Here is a 21,190-nt window from a genome sequence, read left to right as displayed (position 1 = left end):
AAATTTGCTCTGCTATTATTTCATTTTCCCCTCTTTTCCACAGTATGGTCTGAATTTTAGGGACACAAACGACAAAAGAAATATCAAATGTCCTGACACTCAGAAGTAAGGATAAGTGCCGACATATATAGTTTACCGTACACATGAATAATTTCATTTCTCTGATACAACGTGTATAAAAGTGAGCCTTCAGATGTATAAATCAAAGCCATAGCAGCTCTTACATAGCAGGGATTTGAAACCTTCGAGGTCACTTTTAATAATTTTCCGTGTACTCATTTATGCCAAATCAATTTCAATTAAATCAATTAAAACGGAAACTAGCAAAATGTCAAGTCATTGATCTAACAAGACTGAAATTACTCAGGATATTCGAGGGCATCGGGAAATCTAGACTGGCATCTCCGCCTCATTATGATGTCAAGTTGGGAGATAAACACATTTGATTTCTCAGTGTCCCAATGTTTCTGGTATGCAGGAGGCAGCTCAGCAAAACCGCACACCTCCCATTCCCAGCAGCCCAAAATAATGGACAATGGAGAATAGGGAGTGATAACGGTGTGCTAAGGAAGCTATTAAGAGACATCTTAATATTTACTGTGTTTTCATCTATTACCACAGGTTTGCCCAGTCTTGAGTTGACTTCTCTCCGTCCTCACTTGCAACCACCCTCCTTCAGGCTGTGAGCATCTCCCACACAGATTAATGCAACAGCTTTCTCACCAGGTATCTGGCCTGTGTCATCCTGTTCCAGTGCATCCCCTTATCTTCTGTTATACAAATCTAATCAGGACAGTCTCTGGTTCACAGCCTTTCGGTGGCTCCCCACTGTCTTAAGGAACTTTAAATTCCTTAAGGAGAGTAGACGAACAGGCATTCACTTCACCACTGGGTACCTCCTTTACTCTTCCCGTCTCACTTTCTGCCTTCTCCCCTTCCTTCTCACTCACCCTTGACCCTCCAACCATACTAGCTAACCTTCCTCTTATTTCTGGAATGCACCAAGCCTCCTCTTCAACCTTGACCTCAGACCAGACTGTTCCCTCCAACTGGGACATTTTCCCTCCCTGCCCCAGTCAATGCTTCATGCACACATTGCCTCTTTTAGATCTTAATTTCCTGAGGGAGATGTCCCCTATCCCCCGAGTCATGGATGTCCCTCTGCTTATGCAATTTCCCAAGTATCATTAACATTCCTTTTCCTATCATTCACTATGTTACTATGCTTCCTTGCTTGATGAGCATCTTCCCCATTAAATTGCAAAATCCATGTACTTGAGAATCATGTCTCTCTGGCTTACTGAATTTCAGCAAAACCAGTAAGGGTCTGACAGACAGCAGAAACTCAGTAAATATACTATTTTTTAATAAGTGTTCTTTTATGGCATGGTAGATCTCTCCAAGATTCCTATTGTCTTGGCAATTTTATATGGTAACTAGAGAAAAAATAAACACTCCCTGCTAACTATAGCATCTGGCTCAATTCAGAGCTCACTTACTCTTGAAAATATTCCCAATATACTAGTATTCCTTGTGGACTGGTTGCCATTCCCACATAATCCTAGAATTCTAACATTTACCTTTGTCTTTCCTTGCATCTCTTTCACTTGACTTCAAGAGCAAGGACTGTCTTGTTCATCCCCTTATCCCTAACATACTAGTACAGTGCTGTGTACATGGTAGGGTCTCAATAAATGTTTTCTGGATGAATTACTGAATGAATGACTGTGTGATTACTCTTGTAAAGGGATATACAAAAAGGGGGATCCTAAGAATGGAGGGGTTATTTCCGAGAAAAACAGATTTTCACTCTTGGCTGGGGCACAAGACTGGGCCATTCACAGTGTAGTCCATGCCTGTGGTGCCTTCTGGAATGGTCATGTAGAATCCTGGATGCAAGGAGAGCCTTGAATATCTACACTGTGTAGAGCTTTACTCCAGGAACTGGGAATTGGTGACCTCCCACAAAAATGGCCACAGAGAAAGCAGATAATATATAATACGAGGGAGAGACATTCTAAGGCACATGAATATTTCTCTATTTCTTCTCAGAAATGTCAAACGAGCTCAGTGTCTCCCTGAAAATGGCTGTGATTTTCTCTCTTCTAGTGCGCATGTCATTGTCCTACTACAGTTGCCTTTCTAAAAAGCCCAAAGAAGATTTGAATACCATAGAGCCCAGACTGCAGGGGTTAGACCTACCCTGAAGTAATCAATATCACTTGTGGAAAATCCATGTAAGTATCAGTCATTTAAGATCCTTCAAATCCACAGTCAAACCACAAGGTCAATGTGAAATAACAATGCAATCTCCTGCCCATCTTGAACAGTCCAAGCAAGAGGCATCACATCTATAACTTATTTCATCTATAACACTTTAATGCAAAGGGATCAAAGGTAAAGAAGGCTGAGGTTGGTGATTTCCGCAGAGGCAGACATGAAGTGTTTGGAATCCTTGGGGTTCCCTAAGGTTACCCTCCACTATGTAAAAAATCCCATTAAACACTGAGAACAGAAGTAATGTTAAGGATCACTGTTACTACTGATAGAACATGTCCAAATTAGGCAAACGTGCCAGACTTCTTCCACATGCTCGTTGGAGGGGCCATCAGCGGCACTCAGAACAGGCAGGTATTTATCATGAAGAATATAACAGTCAAGAAGCAAGGGTCCACCTTAAGCCCCACTTCAAACAAAACACCTAATAGATGGACCTTGAGAACATCGTGCTAAGTGAAAGTCAGAAAAGCTACGTAAGAACTATATGATTTCACTCATATGTGGGATATAAAACTGAAACTTGTGAACACAAACAGCAGTGTGGTGATTGCCAGAGAGAAGGGGGTTCTAATATAAAAGGTGACAGAAGAAGATGTGACTTTGTGTGATGGGCACATGATGTAATATACAGATCTTGTAACATAGAAACCCACACCTGAAACCTAAATGTTCATGTTGACCAATGTCACCCCAATCAACTTTATAAATAAATATTAAAAACCCCAATTAAACAAAACACCTGAATGAACTGGCCATAATGAACTCTCAGAATGAAAATGAAATAGGAGTGGATACTAGTGAGGGTGCATGTGGCACAATGCTAACTGCTGCTGATAAACTGACATGTGAGTTTAATAATACCCACAAAGACGCCTGTGTGTAGGCTTCTAAATATAAAGCTCAGACTACAGAACATTTCTCTAAAAGCTCAAGTACTTGAGCTTTCAGAGAAAGTTAGAAAGATTCCTGGTCACAGAACTTGCACGACAGAGTGTGAAGATTTTTGAAATGTGTTGAGAGAAAGCTCAAAGGTAGCAGTCTGAGGAAATGCTATCTTGGATGCAATAGGGAAGAAACATTTGGTTGGCAAATCATAATGCAATAACACTGAATGAAGAAATGGTAATGAAAGCCCCAAATGCAAGAAGAATAATATACAATAAGTCCTATAAAATTATTGATCTAACATCCTCATCTATCATGAGCTCCTGCACAATTAAATGGGTTTTGGAGAAAAAATTCACTTTATGTCACCTGAAAGTGTCTCTCGGAAGAGCACTTAAGAACTGAAAATATTAGGCAAAGCAAGTCAAGGCAAGTGGGTAGCTTACATATTTAAGGGCTCTTGCCAAAGGTATGTGTTATATTTAAGAGTCCTCACCATCATCTTTATTGATGGTGACACAACACAAAAAGATCATAGGGAATAAAAGAGGTTCTGGGTCATGTTGCTCACGGAGAAAGAGTATTCAAAATGGCCTTGTAGCTACTCTCTTTTTTTAATTACGAATTCATAAAAATTGATATTGCATCCACTGCTTTGAAAGGATTAAGTTGAAAATGAAATAGAGTCAGTAAACAGGACAAAAAAGGCAACATTAAATTAAAATCAGGAAAAAAAAGAGGGACCACTCTCGGCTGGGTACTGTGCTAGGATGTAGGAGCACAAGAAAAATCAGGAGACAACTAAGGCTGTAGATGACCTGCAGGGAAGATGGAGAGACACCGTGTCCCTGTGCCTTTGCAGGCTCCTCCTTCTGCCTCATGCCAGCCCTTGCCCATCTGTTCAAACTTTTATCCTTCAAGATCAAGTTCATATATTATACCTTTGGCAAGTCTTTCTTTATCCCCCCCCCCCCAACTAGTGGCCTGGTGCATGAATTCGTGCACACTGAAAGGAAATTAATTAGAAGAAATATTTTAATATTGCTATTCACCCTTCCTCTATAATACAAGTGTCAACCAAATTCACGATTGACAATGACAGATTGAAACCCATGCGTGCGATTGGTGCCAGCGAGAGCTTTATATATATATTGCACATGCGTGAGTCAACTTAGCCTTTTATAGATATAGAATAAACTTGCTTAGTTTGACCTGCTTTCTAATTTAGCTAAAATTTTTCCAGGCAAGTGAGGCACCCCAACTTCTCTTTCAGGTAATTGTCAGCAACACAGCAGTAAATATCAACACAAAGCAGATTATTTTTTATTATTATTATTACTAGAGGCCCGGTGCACAAAAATTTGTGCACTCGGGGGGAAGAGGGGATCCCTCAGCCCGGCCTGTGCCCTCTAGCAGTCTGGGATCCCTCGGGAGATAACGACCTGCTGGCTTAGGCCTGCTCCCGGGTGGCAGAGGGCAGGCCCAATCCCTAGGTGCAGCCCCTGGTCGGGATCAGAGCAGGGCGGATTGGGGGGTTGGGGCACCACCCCGTCACGCACAGAGCAGGGCCAATCCGGGGGTTGGGGCACTGCCCCCTGTCACGCACAGAGCAGGGCCCATCAGGGGGTTGGGGAGCTCCCTCCTGTCATGCACAGAGCAGGGCCCACCAGGGGGTTGAGGAGCTCCCCCATGTCACTCACAGAGTAGGTCCGATAGGGGAGTTGGGGCACCATCCCCTGTCACACACAGAGTAGGGCGGATCTGCCGCCCTCTATCACCCACAGAGCAGGGCCAATCAGGGGATTGGGGCACCGCCACTGTCACACTCAGGGCAGGGCTGATGGGGAGGTTATGGCTCTACCCCATCACACACAGAGCAGGGCCCGTGGGGGGGCGGGGGGGTTGGGGCACTGCCCTATCACCCACAGAGCAGGGCCGATCAGGGAGTTGGGGCGCCGCCACTGTCACACTCAGGGCAGGGCTGATGGGGAGGTTATGGCTCTACCCCGTCACACACAGAGCAGGGCCCATGGGGGGGCAGGGAGGGGGGGTTGGGGCGCCACCCTCTATCACCCACAGAGCAGGGCTGATCAGGGGGTTGGGGCGCCGCCACTCTCACACTCAGGGCAGGGCCGATGGGGAGGTTATGGCTCTACCCCATCACACACAGAGCAGGGCCGGGGGGGGGGGCGGTTTGGGGTGCTGCACCCTGTCACACACAGAGCTGCAGGCCGATCAGGGTGTTTGGGCGCTGCCCCCTGTCATGCTGATCCCGGTGCCGGGAGGCCTCTCGGCTCCGCTGATCCCGGTGCTGGGAGGCATATTACCCTTTTACTATATAGGGTAGAGGCCTGGTGCATGGGTGGGGGCCGGCTGGTTTGCCCTGAAGGGTGTCCTGGATCAGGGTGGGGGTCCCCACTGGGGTGCCTGGCCAGCCTGGGTGAGGGGCTGAGGACTGTTTTCAGGCTGGGGGTGACTGAACTCCCAAACGCTCCTTTTTTCCTTTTTTTTTTTTTTTTATTCTGGGCCAGCTTTAGCTTGAGGCTTGGCTCCAGCTCTTAGGCCTCCGCTCCTGAAAGTAGGTTTTTGGCCTTTGCATACAATGTTGTGAATCTGCTGGCTGAAGTCTGGCGGTATTTGTTACAATGTTTGAAACTGCAGGCTCAGAGGCCTGCAGCCACAGGCGGGGAACATTGGTTTCCTCCCTCACTGAGGCAAGCAAGCCTCATGTTAGTTTCAAGCTGCCTGGCTGCCGGCCGCCATCTTGGCTGACAGTTAATTTGCATATCTCACTGATTAGCCAATGAAAAGGGTAGCGGTCGTACGCCAATTACCATGTTTCTCTTTTATTAGTGTAGATTATTATTATTATTATTATTTAATATATTTTCATTGATTTCAGAGAGGAAGGGAGAGGGAGAGACAGAAACATCAATGAGAGAGAATCATTGACAGGATGTCTCCTGCATGGCCCCCCGCTGGGGATCAAGCCCACACCCCGAGCATGTGCCTTTGACCAGAATTGAACCTGGGACCCTTCAGTCTGCAGGCCGACACTCTATCCACTGAGCCAAACTGTCTAGGGCCAAAGCAGATTATTATTGTAGATCACACAGGGAGAACAAAGGGTAAAATATTTAACTGCAGTGCTGTTTGACTATACTCTGCACAGTGAGAAAACCTGAAGTCATTTTCAAGGTCCACCATTTCTTACTTCTTTTCAGTCAGGTCAAGTTTCTAAGCTTTCTAAATCTCTGTTTTCTGGCTAATGAAAAGAAAATAGGATTCCACTGAGTTTCCTATCTACCTACTCCTGGACTTCTGTGAGGATCAAATGAGATGAAGCACGGGAAAAAGCTTCATAGACATTTCGTTAAAGTGTGAAATGTTTCCACCTGGCTATAAAGCAAGTTGTGTTCCTGGGTTGAAGAAACTGCAAGGAGAGTAGTCACTAGGGAGAGGAAGCCGGGAGTTGCTACATGACATCATTACCTGGATGGACACTTAGCATATTATCCTTTTATAGATGCAGATTCCCAGGTGATGCTATGCTCCAGCTCTGTACATCTCTGCATCTCTGCAATGGCATACACATCCTATCCTCATTGTTAGATTGGTTACTCCTTTTTATCCCTCGTATCCACCACAGAGCCTGCACTCAGTGGATGGAAAAACAAAAGGACACTGTGTAATGGCAACATTATGAGCACGAACAACGTGCTTAGTGATGCAGAAGAGGGAATGACTGGTTTTGCATGAGAGAAGGTGTAAGGTTTCTCAAAAGAAGTGCTGTCTTGTAAAGGCCAGGTCCTTTTGTGAGCTTTATTCTATCATACTCAGAACAACTATGTGAAATAGAGCCTCTCCCCATTTTACAATCGAGAAATCTTAATCTCTGATAAGTGACTTGGCCAAAGTTAATACATCTATAAAATGCCCAGAATGGCTTTCTATGGAATGCTAACGAGTTTGGATTTTATTCTGTAGGCAACTGGGAGATATCAAATGGTTTAAGGGGGAAATTAATGTGGTCAGAAATATATTTTAAAAAATTAACTCTGGCAATATAAGTAGAAAGTTAATTAAAGGAGAATGAATGGGTCAGGGCAGAGACTAGAGGTCAAATAATAATTAGTAGGTTATTCTATGGATTATGAAGGAGCTAACGAGGAATGAATTAATACAGTGGCAAGGGTGATTATGAATCAAGAAGATTGGAAACCCATTTTACAAGAAGAATTCAGAGGATTTAGTCACTGATTACTCTAATTGGTAAAGGAAAATGAGTAATCACCAGTGACTCTGAGCTTCTATATTAGGTAATGGCATTATTAACCTCAAGAAGAAATATGGGGGAAGAAAGGCCAGGGAGAGAGTGAGAAAAAAAATGGGGTTAACATTGGGTATTTTTTAAAAAATATATTTTATTGATTTTTTACAGAGAGGAAGGGAGAGAGATAGAGAGTTAGAAACATCGATGAACATCTCCTACTGGGGATATGCCCGCAACCCAGGTACATGCCCTTGACCAGAATCGAACCTGGGACCTTTCAGTCCGCAGGCCGACACTCTATCCACTGAGCCAAACCGGTTTCGGCAACATTGGGTATTTTTAAGATGGCAGTGGAATATTTAGGGGAGATTTAAATGAGGCACTGAAGGTTCAGAGAAGTCTAAGATGTATTTGAGAGTCACTATGAAGTAGGGGATGGTTAAAGCAATGGGAGTACATGGGATTCCCCAGAGAGCATGAAAAAATGAGAAGAGTTAAGAGGACCCATTGACAGGGAACATTGAGGTTTGGGGAGTGGCAGGGAAAGGCAGACTTCCACCAACTTCAGGAGACATTAGAAAGAGAAGAGGGGAACCAAGAGGGTCATTATCATATTCATGAAAACAGATAAGTACCAAGGAGGAATAGTTCAACGTAACCCAACGATAAGACAGAAGAACTGAATATGACAAGAACTGAGATGTGAACACCAGATTTGTCACACCAGTAGCACAACTAAATGAAATACAAGAAGCCGGGAAATTCAAGTGTTGTAATTTGGAGACACTAGAAAAGGCCATCAGGCATACTTCCATATGCATAGAAGGGAATCCAATTGGCTCATGCTTTCTTCCCTAGGAGCTGGAAATATTATGAGATTTTCTTCCTCAGAAGAGAGACAACAGAAGTATTTCTCAATGGCATTTGAGGAAAGCCATATCCTATTACCTGTACAAACGTGCTAAGAAAACTTTAATCAAATTAATAAGTAAACTACAAATGTCTGACCTGAACTTATTTTGAGACAATGGGCTAGAAACTCCAAGAAAACAGGGGCTTAATGTGGTGATGCCTCCAAGAAGTGTGAGGTAGGCCTTGTACAAAAGTACAGTAATTTTCAGAAAACCTCCAATACAAGCTTTAATACATATGTATTAAAGCCACTCTCTGATACTGTTAATCTACTTTTCTTATTCTAAGAATACTGGCCTGGCAGGTTTTTTTGAAGCTAAACATATATGTATGATACAACCTAGCAATCCCACCTCTAGATATTTACCCAATGAAGTAAAAACTGATTTTATATAAAACCTGTATGTGAATACTTATATCAGCTTTATTAGTACTTGCCCAAACTGGATCCAACCCACATGTCTCTCAACAGGAAAATGGATACACAAATTGTGGTGTATCCATCCAATGGGATACTAAGCAAGGAAAATGAATGAACCAGTGGAAAACACCACAGTATTGATACATCTCAATGCATTGTAGTAAATGAAAGAAGCCAGACTCTATGATTCTACTCACATAACATTCTAAAAAGGGAAAAGCTAAAGGGCCAGAAAAACATATCAGTGGTTGCTGGTGGCTCAGAGTAATGAGAGTGGTTGACAACAAAGGGGTACCAAGGAGAGTATTTTTTGAAGTATGGAACTTTTATATCTTGACTGTGATGGTGGTTCTGCAACTGTTTGCATTTGTCAAAACTTGCAGAACTGTGTACTAAAAATGAAAACTTTACCATATGTAAATTATACTTGAAAATAGTCAGAGCTCGGCCGGTGTGCTTCGTGGTTAAGTGCCGACCCAGGAACCAAGAGATTGCTGGTTCGATTGCCAGTCAGGGCACATGCCTGGGTGGTGGGCTTAATCCCTAGTAGGAGACATGCAGGAGGCAGCTGATCGATGATGTTCCTCTCTCATTGACATTTCTATCTCTCTAGCCCTCTCCCTTCCTCTCTCTCTCTAAAAAAATACATATTTAAAAACAAACAAACAAAAACAGTGAGGAGAAGAATACTCGTCTGGGAATTAGGAGACCCTGTATCTAGTCTCAGTTATGCCACTAACTAGCTGTGTAACCATGGATTATCCTCTAATCCTCTTTGGATCTTGGTGACCAAATCTGCAAAACAAGATTGGTAAATTTCTCAGAGTCTATTGCCATGTTTTATAAAGATGTCCTTCTTTAAGTTAGGTGGTAGACCAGATGGCCTATTTCAATTCAAACGAACTACCTCAGTTGCTGAGTTATCATTGCGGAGGTGACTGGACTAAAATACCCAATCTGTGCACATGGTTCTGAAAGTCTTCTTGGATTGGAAAGTGGTATTTCTAATTTGTGTTGTTTTAAAAGATGGAGCTTTGGGAAAGTCCATCTGGTCAGGCAATTCGCAATTAAAATTTGACACATATATTTGGACAATGTGGAAAAAGTCTTTTGGGAAACACTAATGTTTAATGAGTTATAACTGGCCTCAGTAAACAATCATGCGCTTCTATTTTTTCATTTTGTAGGCACTAATTAAAAAGGCATTTGAAGATGGATGTTTTTACTACCTTCATCTGCTTTATCCTCCAGTGGGAACACTGCTTTCTACTGCATGAATTTACTGAAGGCTCATAATTGCTGTTACATTTTTACACTATCCATGAATTTGTAGACAAGGCAGACATTGAAATGGAGCCAGGAGTGGCTCTATCCGGGTTGAAGAAAGCATTTATAGCTCAAAAGGGAAGATACTAAGTATAAAAAAATAATAATCTTGATGAAAATAAGATCAAACATTGTAAAGTAGAGGCCCACAAACCGTGACTAGCAATTATGCCTGTAAATAATGTTTTATTGGGACACTGCTATGAACAATTCATTTAGGACTGCCTGTGGTTATTTTTGCACAGTATGACCCTCAAAAACTAAAATACTTACTGGCCTTTTACACAGAAAAGGTGCCAACACCCTTTCATAAAATATGCCCTGAACTATGCTGTATGGCTTCAGCATACCATCTCACTTAATCATCTTAGCACCACCATGAAATAGGAATTATTCTTCCCACTTGACACATCAGAGATGGTGAAATGTAGTGGATAAAGATTTCATGTGGAGTCAGACAGACCTACACTATGCTTTTTACTAGTTGTCTGACTTTGGGTTTATTACTTAAATTCTCCAACCTCAGTTTCTCCATGTGTAAATTGGGGCCAACACCAATACTGAGTAGGAGTCAATGTGACAATTAGTGCAATGCTTTGTCTATTGTATGCATCTAACACTCATTAGCTATATGAGAAAAGCTTTCAGTATCCCTGGGGTGTTTTTCTTCCTAGAGATATTGTCCATTAATAAAACACTAATGATGCCCATCATATGGTTGGTTACGGATTAATTTGAAGGATCCCAAAATAGTCTGCACCACTGCTCTGTGTTACATAAGGCACCTTTTCCTTGGTCTCTCATGAATCAAGCCAAAGGAAAGGATAATAACGATGTTTCCAGTTCTGCACTACATTTCCCAAGAGAAAATTGAAGGTGCCCTAACAGGGTGAACTTTCCTACAAGCAAGCCCACCAGATCGACATCCCCACGGCGCCACTGATGGGTCACAGAAGACCAAAAGGCTGCCCGGGAGAAGGAACTGCTTCAAAGGCACCAAAGGAGACATTAAAGCAGGGCCAAACATTGTTTATGTTGCTGGCAAATGTCAGGTAGTTACAGGGCCATGGCAAATAAAGGCAGGGAAACCAGAGGCCAGAATTTCAGTGGAAAGGCAGCTGACTTTAGATGATGAGCTGGTTCAGGAATTTCAGTCAGGATGCCTTAATAGTGCCTCAAAACAGATATATTCACTGTGCATCCACGGTGTTTAAAATGCCTTATAGTTCTTGTCTTTTGGTCAGCATCCAGAAGGAGCAGAGCAGGTAAAAGGACACAGCCTTCACCTTCCTTGAGCTCAGGTAACTCCCATTGGCTGGGACCAGCTTTCTCAGTCCATTTCTGTCTATCTTGGTCCTATTACTGTCCTGGGGCTCCTGGCCAACTCGGTGAAAATGACTGGTGTAGAATTAACAGCTTAACGCAAGTTTTAAAACAGCAACCAAAAGCTGGAAAAGTAGGCTTAATTATCTATTATTTCATTTCCTCTAGAAACATGGTAAATTGAGCTTTCAGATGGGTGTATCTTATCTGGAGGTCTGATTATAAACGGATGCAATTAATTTGATGTGTGTGTGTGTGTGTTTAATTTCTACATTCAAAATAATGATGTTTCCCTGAGAGAAAATATTTAGAGTTTATTTATTCATTTCATTATGGAGTTGACCTCCAAGTTTGTGGCAGGTTCTTTTGAATGTCTCCAGTGGTGGCCAGACTTCCCCCTTTGAGGATGGGGTTCCTCTTTGGAAATGGCAGCCAACTATTTAGCTCCAGATCTTGTAAATAAAGTGGGTAATTAAGCATAGTGAAACATGGTGGGTCAAAAATAAAACTTGGAGAAAAGCAAATAATCCAATTAAAAAATAAGCAAAGAATCTGAATAGATGTTTTTCCAAAGAACATATACAAATGGTCAACGAGCACATGAAAATGTGCTCAACATCGTTAGCCATCAGGGCAATGCAAATCAAAACCACAATGAAATACCACTTCACACACATCAGAATGGTTATAATAAAAAAGACAATAACAAATGTTGGCAAGGATGTAGAGAAATTGGAACCCTCATACATTGCTTGTGGAAACGTAAAATGATACAGCTGCTTTGGAAAACAGTCTGGCAGCTCCTTAAATGGTTACATATGGAGTTATCATATGACTCAACAATTCTACTCTGAGGAATATACCCAAGAGAAATGAAAACAGGTCCACACAAAACTTGAGCACAAATGTTGAAAATAGAATTTTTGATAATAGCCAAGATTCAGAAACAAAACAAATGTCCACCAATTAATGTATGGATAAATAAAATGTTACACTCTTGCAATGGAATATTATTTGGGAATAAAAAGAGATAAAATATTGGCACTTGCTTACAACATGGGTGAACTTGAACAACATTATCCTAAGTGAAAGTAGCCAATTACCAATGACCACATATTGAATAGAAAATGTACAGAATAGGCAAATATACAGGAAGTAGATAAGCGGTAGTCAAGTTTTGGTGTTTGGGGTTGGGGGGTGGCGGGGTGTTGGGAAGACATGGAGAGTGACTTTTAATGGGTAATTTTTCTCTCTTTTTTTCTTAGAGTGAGGTAACATTGATTTATAATATTATATATGTTTCAGGTACACAACATTATAATCCAATCCTATCTAATAAAAGAGAAACATGGTAATTAACCGTAACTTTGCTACCCTTCCCATTGGCTAGTCAGCAAGATATTCAAATTAACTGCCAACCAAGATGGCGGCCGGTAGCCAGGCAGCTGAAGCGAACAGGAGGTTTGCTTGCTCCAGTGACGGAGGAAGCCAAGGTTCTCCGCCTGCCGCAGGTAAAGAAACAATGTTGCAAATACAGAAGCTAAACAATCCCCAGAAACCTGTTTCCAGCCAGCTGGCCTCGGACCTGGAGCTGAAACAGTGTTTCAAGTATAGAACCAAACAAACCCAGATCAGCAGCCGAGGTCTCAGAGCTGGAGCCGAGCCTCAGAACTAAAGCCGGCTCTCAGGTCCAGTGACAGCCATAGAAGGTAAATAAATCCCAGGATAAAAAAACAAAGAGAAAAAAAGGAGAGGTTGGGAGCTTCAGTCACCCGCCAGCCTGAAAACAGCCCTCAGCCCCTCACCCAGACTGGCCAGGAACCCCAGTGGGGACCCCCACCCTGAAGGGGGTGTGTCCAGCTGCAAACAGCCATCATCCCCTCATCCAGGCTGGCCAGGCACCCCAGTGGGGACTCCCACCCTGATCCAGGATACCCTTCAGGGCAAACCAGCTGGCCCCCACCTGTGCACCAGGCCTCTATCCCATATAGTAAAAGGGTAATATGCCTCCCAGCACTGGGATCAGCAGAGCCTCCTAGCACCGGGATCAGTGGAGCAGTGAGGCCTCACTGCCCCAGTGTCAAGCGGAGCCACGAGGCCTCCTGGCCCCTGGAGCAGTGTGACAGGGGCCAGCGCCCAAACCCCCTGATCGCCCTGCGGCTCTGTGTGTGACAGGGGGCGGGGCCACAACCTCCCTATCCGCCCTGCTCTGTTCCTGACAGGGGAAGGTGCCCCAACCCCCTGATCAGCCCTGCTTTGTGTGTGACAGGGTGTGGCGCCCCAACCCCCTGATTGGCTCTGCTCTGTGCCTGATAGGGGGGAGCTCCCTAACACTCTGATCAGCCCTGCTCTGTGGGTGACAGGGGGTGGTGCCCCAACTCCCCTATTGGCCCTACTCTGTGCGTGACAGGGGGGAGCTCCCCAACTCCCTGTTCGGCCCTGCTCTATGTGTGACAGGGTACGGAACCCCAACCCCCCTGATGGGCCCTGCTCTGTGCGTGACAGGGGGTGGTGCCGCAACCTCCCCATCAACCCTGCCTTGAGTGTGACAGGGGGCGGCGCCCAAACCCCCCCAATCGGCCCTACCCTGAGCGTGACTGAGGGTGGCATTGCAACCTCCCGATCTGCCCTGCTCTGTGCATGACAGGGGGTCGGCGCCCCAACTCCCCAATCGGCCCTGCTCTGAGCCCGACCAGGAGCTGTGGGGCAGGCACCTAGGGATTGGCCCTGCCCTCTGCCACCCGGGAGCAGGCCTAAGCCAGCAGGTCGTTATCTCCCGAGGGGTCCCAGACTGTGAGAGGGCACAGGCCAGGCTGAGGGACACTCCCCCACCCCCCCACCGCCAGTGCACAAATTTTTGTCCACTGGGCCTCTAGTATCTGTATAATATTCTATAGCGTGTTCACCACCAAAAGTCCAATTTCCATACTTCTATAGCAAACCTAGACCCAAAATATTTTAAGGAACCCCAGCTGTCTTTAGAACTTCTGTTATCAGTCAACAAAACAAAATAAAAAACAAAAACAAATTTTTTGCTTTATGTTTTTTTAAAAAACATCTTTTCAATAAGGCTATGGATTTTCTAAAGGCTGCCTAACATAAAATGAGTGTGAACATTAACATGTAAAGGACAAGCAATAAAAACAGTATTATGAGTGCAGACAAAATATCCAAGAGCTGGAGAATGTGACCTCTCCTAAGGGGAATAGAAGGCAAGGATTCAAAATGCACAGCTTTTGAAAGCTAAAGAAAATGACAACAACTGAATTGAAAAGGCTGAACTTAGCATTACCTTCCCAGAACACAAACATATATTTAGCTTAATAGACTTGAGTACTATCTCAGAAAAAATCTTATATATTATGCATCTAGGGCGATGAAAGCTGTAGAAAATGATTTTGCAAAGCAAACACACTGCAGGCTGACAGTAGCAGAGATAAAAAAAAAAAACAAGTCCCAGGCACACATAATAAATTTAGGTCTCATTTCTTATATATCATCATAGGAGGAAAACAAAAGAGTGGAGGAAACCTCAGACACCAAATTGAAGCTTTAAAAAATGCGTGTGTTTTTTCTTATTATAACTGTAAAATCGATTTATACTAGAACATTTGAAATATACAGAAAAATATAAAGAAAAACATTAAAATTACCCACAATCCCACCACCCAGAGAGAACCATTATCAAAATATTGGCATGTTCATTTGCATTCCTTTTTCTATGTACATATAAAAATATTTTTTTTAATAAAATTGGGCTCTCGTTTAAAGAAAATTTTATATATGGCCTCCCCCCTACCCCACTTCCTATTAGTTCTTTGACTACACTCTCATGTTGTTATATATTCTTTGATGGTGTAATGTGAATGATCCATGATACTGGATCTTATGAATTTAAACAGAATTATTTGATCCTTTCCATATTACTGGACCTCTAGGTGGTTTCTAATTTTTCAGTTTCACAAATGGCACTGCATTGGACTTTCTTGTGATGAATCTCTATTTACTTTTTAGCAGCAACTTAAATGTGTATCAATGTGTCAAATTCAAATTTAAATCACTCAACATACCCATACATTTACCAGTGGAAGTCTCTGGAGACAAGTACAAATAATGCACAACAATAAACAATACTATTTTCATACCACTCAAAGTCTACATTTATCCTTCTGGGCAGTCATCTTTCAGGCAGTGCATTAGTTCCTCTAGGCAAATGGAGTATATCACTGGGCTAATCTAAATGTAATAACGTGAAACTTGGATGACCCAGATTTCTCCAATATCATTATGCATGCAATGACAATATTCTAAAGATTGAAAAATACCCAAGACTCAAAAATACATGCCTTATTATCCTTTCATTTAAAACAATATACAAGGGGCATTAAAATGAAATAAATAAAAGGTTATAGCCAATGGAGGTTGATAGCAACCAACTCTTACCTAGACATACAAGTTCCATACAGTGTCACTTAAGGTTTTCTTCACATTCCAGCTTTACGCTCTCACTTCCAGTTATAGAACTCTTAAGTGCTCTCAACATATTGAAGTTATTAATGGTTCTTGTTTAGAATTATATGGACTTAACATTCCAGTTTTAAATTCCTTGTAGTCTATTTTTTTAAATGGTTCTATTTTCAAGATTCTAAATAGGGTTCTCACAAACACTACAGTGTGTGTGTGTATATACATATAGACACATACCTGTAAAATGTTTCTCTCCCTTTAGTCAGTGAAGGGCAAAATAAAATGTAACACAACAAAAATCCCACTTACATCACTGGTCATATGAACTATGAAATCACTCAAATTCCAAGGCTCTCCCAGACTAAGATAGCCTGGGCTGCCCTATAAGTTGTGCGGACTGTGTATGCTGTACAACTCTAGGGAGTGCAACCGTACCCTGATCTCTGTGATGGGTACTCTCTGGGGTTGAGCGGTGCACAACCTACATAGTAGTATGTGATGACCTTGAAATTAGCTAAGGCAATACTGTTCACCCATCCATTACTTATTTGTGCATCCTTCCCCCATAGTGAGCTATGAAAAAGAGAAGTTTGAGGTGGGAAGTGGCCTTTAAATCTATATACTTTTTAAATAAAGAAAATGTTGCAAAAACAAAACAGAAACAAAAACAATGACAGTTTCTCCCTGGCTCTTCTGTATCCCTCCCATCTCCCCTTCCATCCAGCCACTAGGAAGAGCGGGGTACCTTGTGTGAGTAACTGTAGGTTTCTGACTTCTTCCCGCACCTTCAGCTGGAGCACCTGTTGCAAGATGTGCTGCCGGAGGTTTTCCTGGGCAATCCCCATTCGCTCAAGCTTTTTGTCAGTAAGTCTCAGCAAAGCTCGCCCTGCAGGGGTTCAGGAAATACAAGGAGAAGCACATAATCAAGGGCTGGAGAAGGATTTCCATCTTAGTCTTGGCTAATTCTTTATATCAGAAGTTTCCATCTAAACACAGACTCTTCAGAATACAGGATCCCCCATGATTCTGGTGACAGGAATGGATAATCCGGATGAAAAAAACTCCACACATTAAAAAAAAAAAGAAGCCACATTTTTGTTTTAAATACATTTTATTGATTTTTTTACAGAGAGGAAGGGAGAGGGATAGAGAGTTAGAAACATCGATGAGAGAGAAACATTGATCAGCTGCCTCCTGTACACCCCCTACTGGGGATGTGCCTGCAACCAAGGTACATGCCCTGGACCGGAATCGAACCTGGGACTCTTCAGTCCATAGGCCGATGCTCTAGCCGCTGAGCCAAACTGGTCAGGGCAAAGCCACATTTTTAAAAAACATATTTTTATTAATTTCAGAGAGGAAGAGAGAGGGAGAGAGAGATATAAACATCAATGATGAGAGAGAATCATCAATAGGCCGCCTCTTACACGCCTGACACTGGGGATCGATTGAGCCTGCAATCTGACCTAGAATTGAAAACCATGACCGCCTGGTTCATAGGTCGACGCTCAACTACTGAGCCATGCTGGCTGGGCCAGAAGCCCAATTTTTATCTAATATTGGCAATCCCCAACTGACCCACACATTGAGTGAAATGAAACAGCAACATTTTAACCTGGGTATTTGGGTCACAGACTGCAGGTTTCCATAGAAACAGTGCTGTTCGCTGGATGATGGGTTCTGAGGCTGGCCCACAGGAGCCTATGTTACTGCCAACTCAGCTGAAGACCTGGATGCTGTAGCTGTGGTTAGAGAGAAACTCCAAGACGTTTAATGCAGGTTACAATAACGTTTCGGTGAAATATGTATTTAGAGTTCCAGTTTTAATCTGCAGCATGAGCTCCCTTGCTACACCCCTGGTGCTGGGCTAGGTTTCCACGTCCAGCTAGTGGGAGCTAAGGCTTCCTCCCAATCATTGGCCTAAGGGGTGAGAGTGAGATGGGGAGGGGGAGTGAGAGCTTCCACAGACTGCAAAATAAGGAGCCTCGGGGTGTGCATGCCTGCAGTGTATAGACACCCTGGATCCTAGGTAGCCCTGCATGGCTTCCTTTCAGCCTCTTTCTTTCCCTGGAACGTCAGGTGCTTCTGCTGTTACTTTGGTCTCCATCAAATTCTCAAATTCTCCCCTCTCTGTGCTTGCCTTGAAATAAGCACAGGTCTATTGTGAGAGCTGAGAGCAAGAAATACAGAGAATGAATGTTGTTAAAGGCCCACAGCACCACCCTGTGCACTTCCCCCCTATACCCCCAGTCATCACACTGCAGATCTCTCCTCGACTGAGGAAGAGGCAACTATGTGTAATCAATGGTAAGTCTTTGGGGATCACAGCATATACATTTCAGAAGATAAATGGTTTACCTCTTTAAAAAGGAAACGAAATAGCCAGAAGATGGGGTTAATGGGCATACCGAGAATCTTATGGACAAAATCTGATTCACTATTTTCTTTGGATGGTTTCTATAGTGCCACCCATGTCCGAGATTCTGAAAAATCCTTACAATAATTAGATCACTTCCAGGAGCCAATGTCCCATCGATCTCCTATCCCACCCCCCATGTTGACCACACACTAAGAGTATCCCAATTAAGTGTGGTGCTGCTTTAGATCAGGAGTGATAGGTAGTCAATTGCATCCTTTTTTTTTTTTTTGCAATTTATATTGTCATATTTTGTTGCTTATCATAAAAATCCAATTGCTCATTCAACAAACATTTATTGAGTATTTACTATGTCCCAGGTTAACTCGGTGTGCTCTGCTGTCCACTGCCTACACAGGAAGAAATGCGGGAGGGAAAAGTCAACTCAATCTCAAGAGAGCAGCACCAAATAAATTTCCTGAGACCCTAAACCACAATGCAGGTGATCTAGGCTGCTGGGCCATTCACAGACGCCTAGATTCCTGGAGTTGAAAGAAGCTTCAAGTCCTTCCCATGGACTGTATTCCTGGCATTTTACTTCTTTTCTTTTTCAAATCAAAACAGGAAGTGATGGTGCCTTGGACACAGGTGGAGGTGAAGAAGTAGAAAGAACTAGTAGAATTCTGGGTATATTTTGAATGACACTGGGATGTTTAGAGGTGGGGTATGAAGGAAAAACAGACATCAGAAATGACTCAGGTTGTCCACCTGAGCCCCCAGTGGCAGGGGGCACCATTTCAGCACAGGACATTGAGTCACTGCCCCAAAGAAGGATGTGTGGGAGGGAGGAAATCCCATTAGTGTTTCTGCTATTTTTTTTTTTCTTTTGAGATCTGGAGAAATGTTAAAAAGGATAGAATTAAACAAGGGAGGACAATCAGAATATTCTCTTTCCCAGAGTGGTTTTTTCCTCTTCTAATATGTTTTTATCTATTCTAGAAAGAGATAGGAAGGGATAGGGAAAGAGAGAAACATTGATGAGAGAGAAACATCAATTAGCTGCCTCCTGCACATCCTTTACCAGGCAGCGAGCCTGCAACCTGGGCATATGCTCTGACTGGGAACTGAACTGGTGACCTCTGGTGTGTAGGATGATGTCCAATCAACTGAGCCACACAGGTGAGGGCATCCCCATAGTATTTTTATTCCTTCACCATTCTACTCAAAGCCCAGAGTTCTGAGTTGAAGGAGTAGCATAGGCATAACCTGGTGGAATGTAGAGAAATAAGAAGAGTCTGTTATGAGCCAAGCTCTCTTGGCCCCAAGAGAGTTCTTGTGTGCTAAAAATATTTCCCAGGACTCTTTATAGAAGTTCAAGCCAGGGAATATTCTGTGAAGAAGTTCACCCAGCAGAGACATGGATCTGGTGCTCTGCTAACAATCTTGGAAGATTAGAATTTTGCTGCAACTGAAGCTTGAGTACATACATCTAAGCTTCACCGTGTGTGACTCACCCCACTGCCAGCTCCACTAGAATGAGTAGTTTTCCTGTCAGGTGTCCTATTGTCCCAGGTGCCCTATTGTTGCCTACGGCTGGCACAGAGTAATGCTCAAGAAATATTTATTAAATGAATATACTTGCTGCTAAAATGAATGTTGTCTTGGTTACTCACAAACTGATGACCTCAAGGTCATTAAATTACTGTCTTTTCTGATGCAAGGTACTCCGTTGGAAACTGACTCTTAGATAGGAAAACAACGAGAAACTGGACGTCGTAGAGGGAGGAAGCTGCGTTGTGTTGGTGGCAACCACAGAAAACACGTGCCAAGTAAAGAAATAGAGAACTTGAGACTAAAGGAGCTCTCCACCTTTCTGCAGGCTTAATGAAAGACACGTGTCTTATTCTGTTTTGGAACAGGCATCAAGTGCGACTACAAGCCTTGCTGGATAGATGGGCAGGGAGAACAGGTGAGAGACAATTGACTCAGAGGGCAGTGCCTTCATTTCCTCTGGTTGCCATAACAAATTACAAACATGGCGGCTTACAACAACAGATGTTTATTCCATAGAGTTCTGGAAGCCAGAGCTCAACATCAGTTTCACTGGGCTGAAATCAAGGTGTTGGCGGAGCCACACTCCCCCTGGAGGCTGTAGGGAACATTGCCTTTTGCTGGCCACCACATTCCTTTGTGACTACATCCTCTAATCTCTGTTTTATCTTCACCCTCTCATGTGGTGTTTAATGTCACCCTGCCTCTCTCCTAAAAAGACACTTGGGATTTGATGTAGGACCTGCTTAAATAAAACAGGATAATCTCCTCACGTGAAGATCCTTGACTTAATCACAAATACAAAGACCCCTTTTCTTTATAAGGTAACATTTACAGGTTTCAGAGATGAGGACCAGGTGTCTCTGGGTGGCCATTATTCAGTCTACTACACACTGGAGGGAACCTCTGAGATTTCTGAGTGTGGCCCAGGATTCACGGTGTCCACACAGAGAACGGAGGTTCAGGGAAAGGGACTCATCTAAAACCGCCCAGGAAATAAGGGGAAGATTTAGGTCTAGACCTTCAGTTCCAATCTGGTCTTTGGTCTCTAGTTCACATGCACCCCATCTTCTGCTCAGAGAACTGTCACAGAAGCCCTGTCATAGCTTTTCAAGATGAAAGATCGCATGCTGTAAAGCACAGTCGGAAATTTCAGGGTTAGCTGGAAGATGTGCCTTTAGTTCATACTCTACTGGGAAGTCTTGGTACCACTGCAAGTGGTTGGGAGTCCACATTTCCCTGAGAAGAGGCTGAATTACAGAGGTTACTATATAGTTACCCAAACTTATGGCCACTTACTTACTGGGTGAGCTCCAAACCTGCTCTCAGGTAAAGGCCTGCATCACCCAAGGTGTAGAGTTCACTGGCTATACTCCAGTTCTGGCTGGGCCAGAGA

At 43.2% G+C, this 21,190-nt stretch overlaps 1 protein-coding gene across 9 annotated transcripts in view; it reads right to left on the bottom strand.

Annotated features, from left to right (window-relative positions):
• The window catches only part of SAMD12 (sterile alpha motif domain containing 12), a 346,079-nt gene that overhangs the window by 138,927 nt on the left and 185,962 nt on the right, over positions 1-21,190 (bottom strand). For 7 of the 9 annotated variants that reach the window (XM_059671849.1, XM_059671850.1, XM_059671854.1 and 4 more), the window contains exon 4: positions 16,633-16,773. In XM_059671849.1, the coding sequence (XP_059527832.1) occupies positions 16,633-16,773 (141 nt within the window). Of the gene's footprint in view, positions 1-15,636; positions 15,657-16,632; positions 16,774-21,190 lie in introns of those variants that run through there. The other 2 variants (XM_059671857.1, XM_059671858.1) reach the window with 2 other exon arrangements.

Source organism: Myotis daubentonii, chromosome 17, assembly GCF_963259705.1.
Source record: "Myotis daubentonii chromosome 17, mMyoDau2.1, whole genome shotgun sequence".
In the NCBI taxonomy this organism is placed as follows: domain Eukaryota; kingdom Metazoa; phylum Chordata; class Mammalia; order Chiroptera; family Vespertilionidae; genus Myotis; species Myotis daubentonii.
The sequence above is the reverse complement of the archived record's forward strand: the minus strand, read 5'-3'. Positions and strand labels throughout refer to the sequence as shown.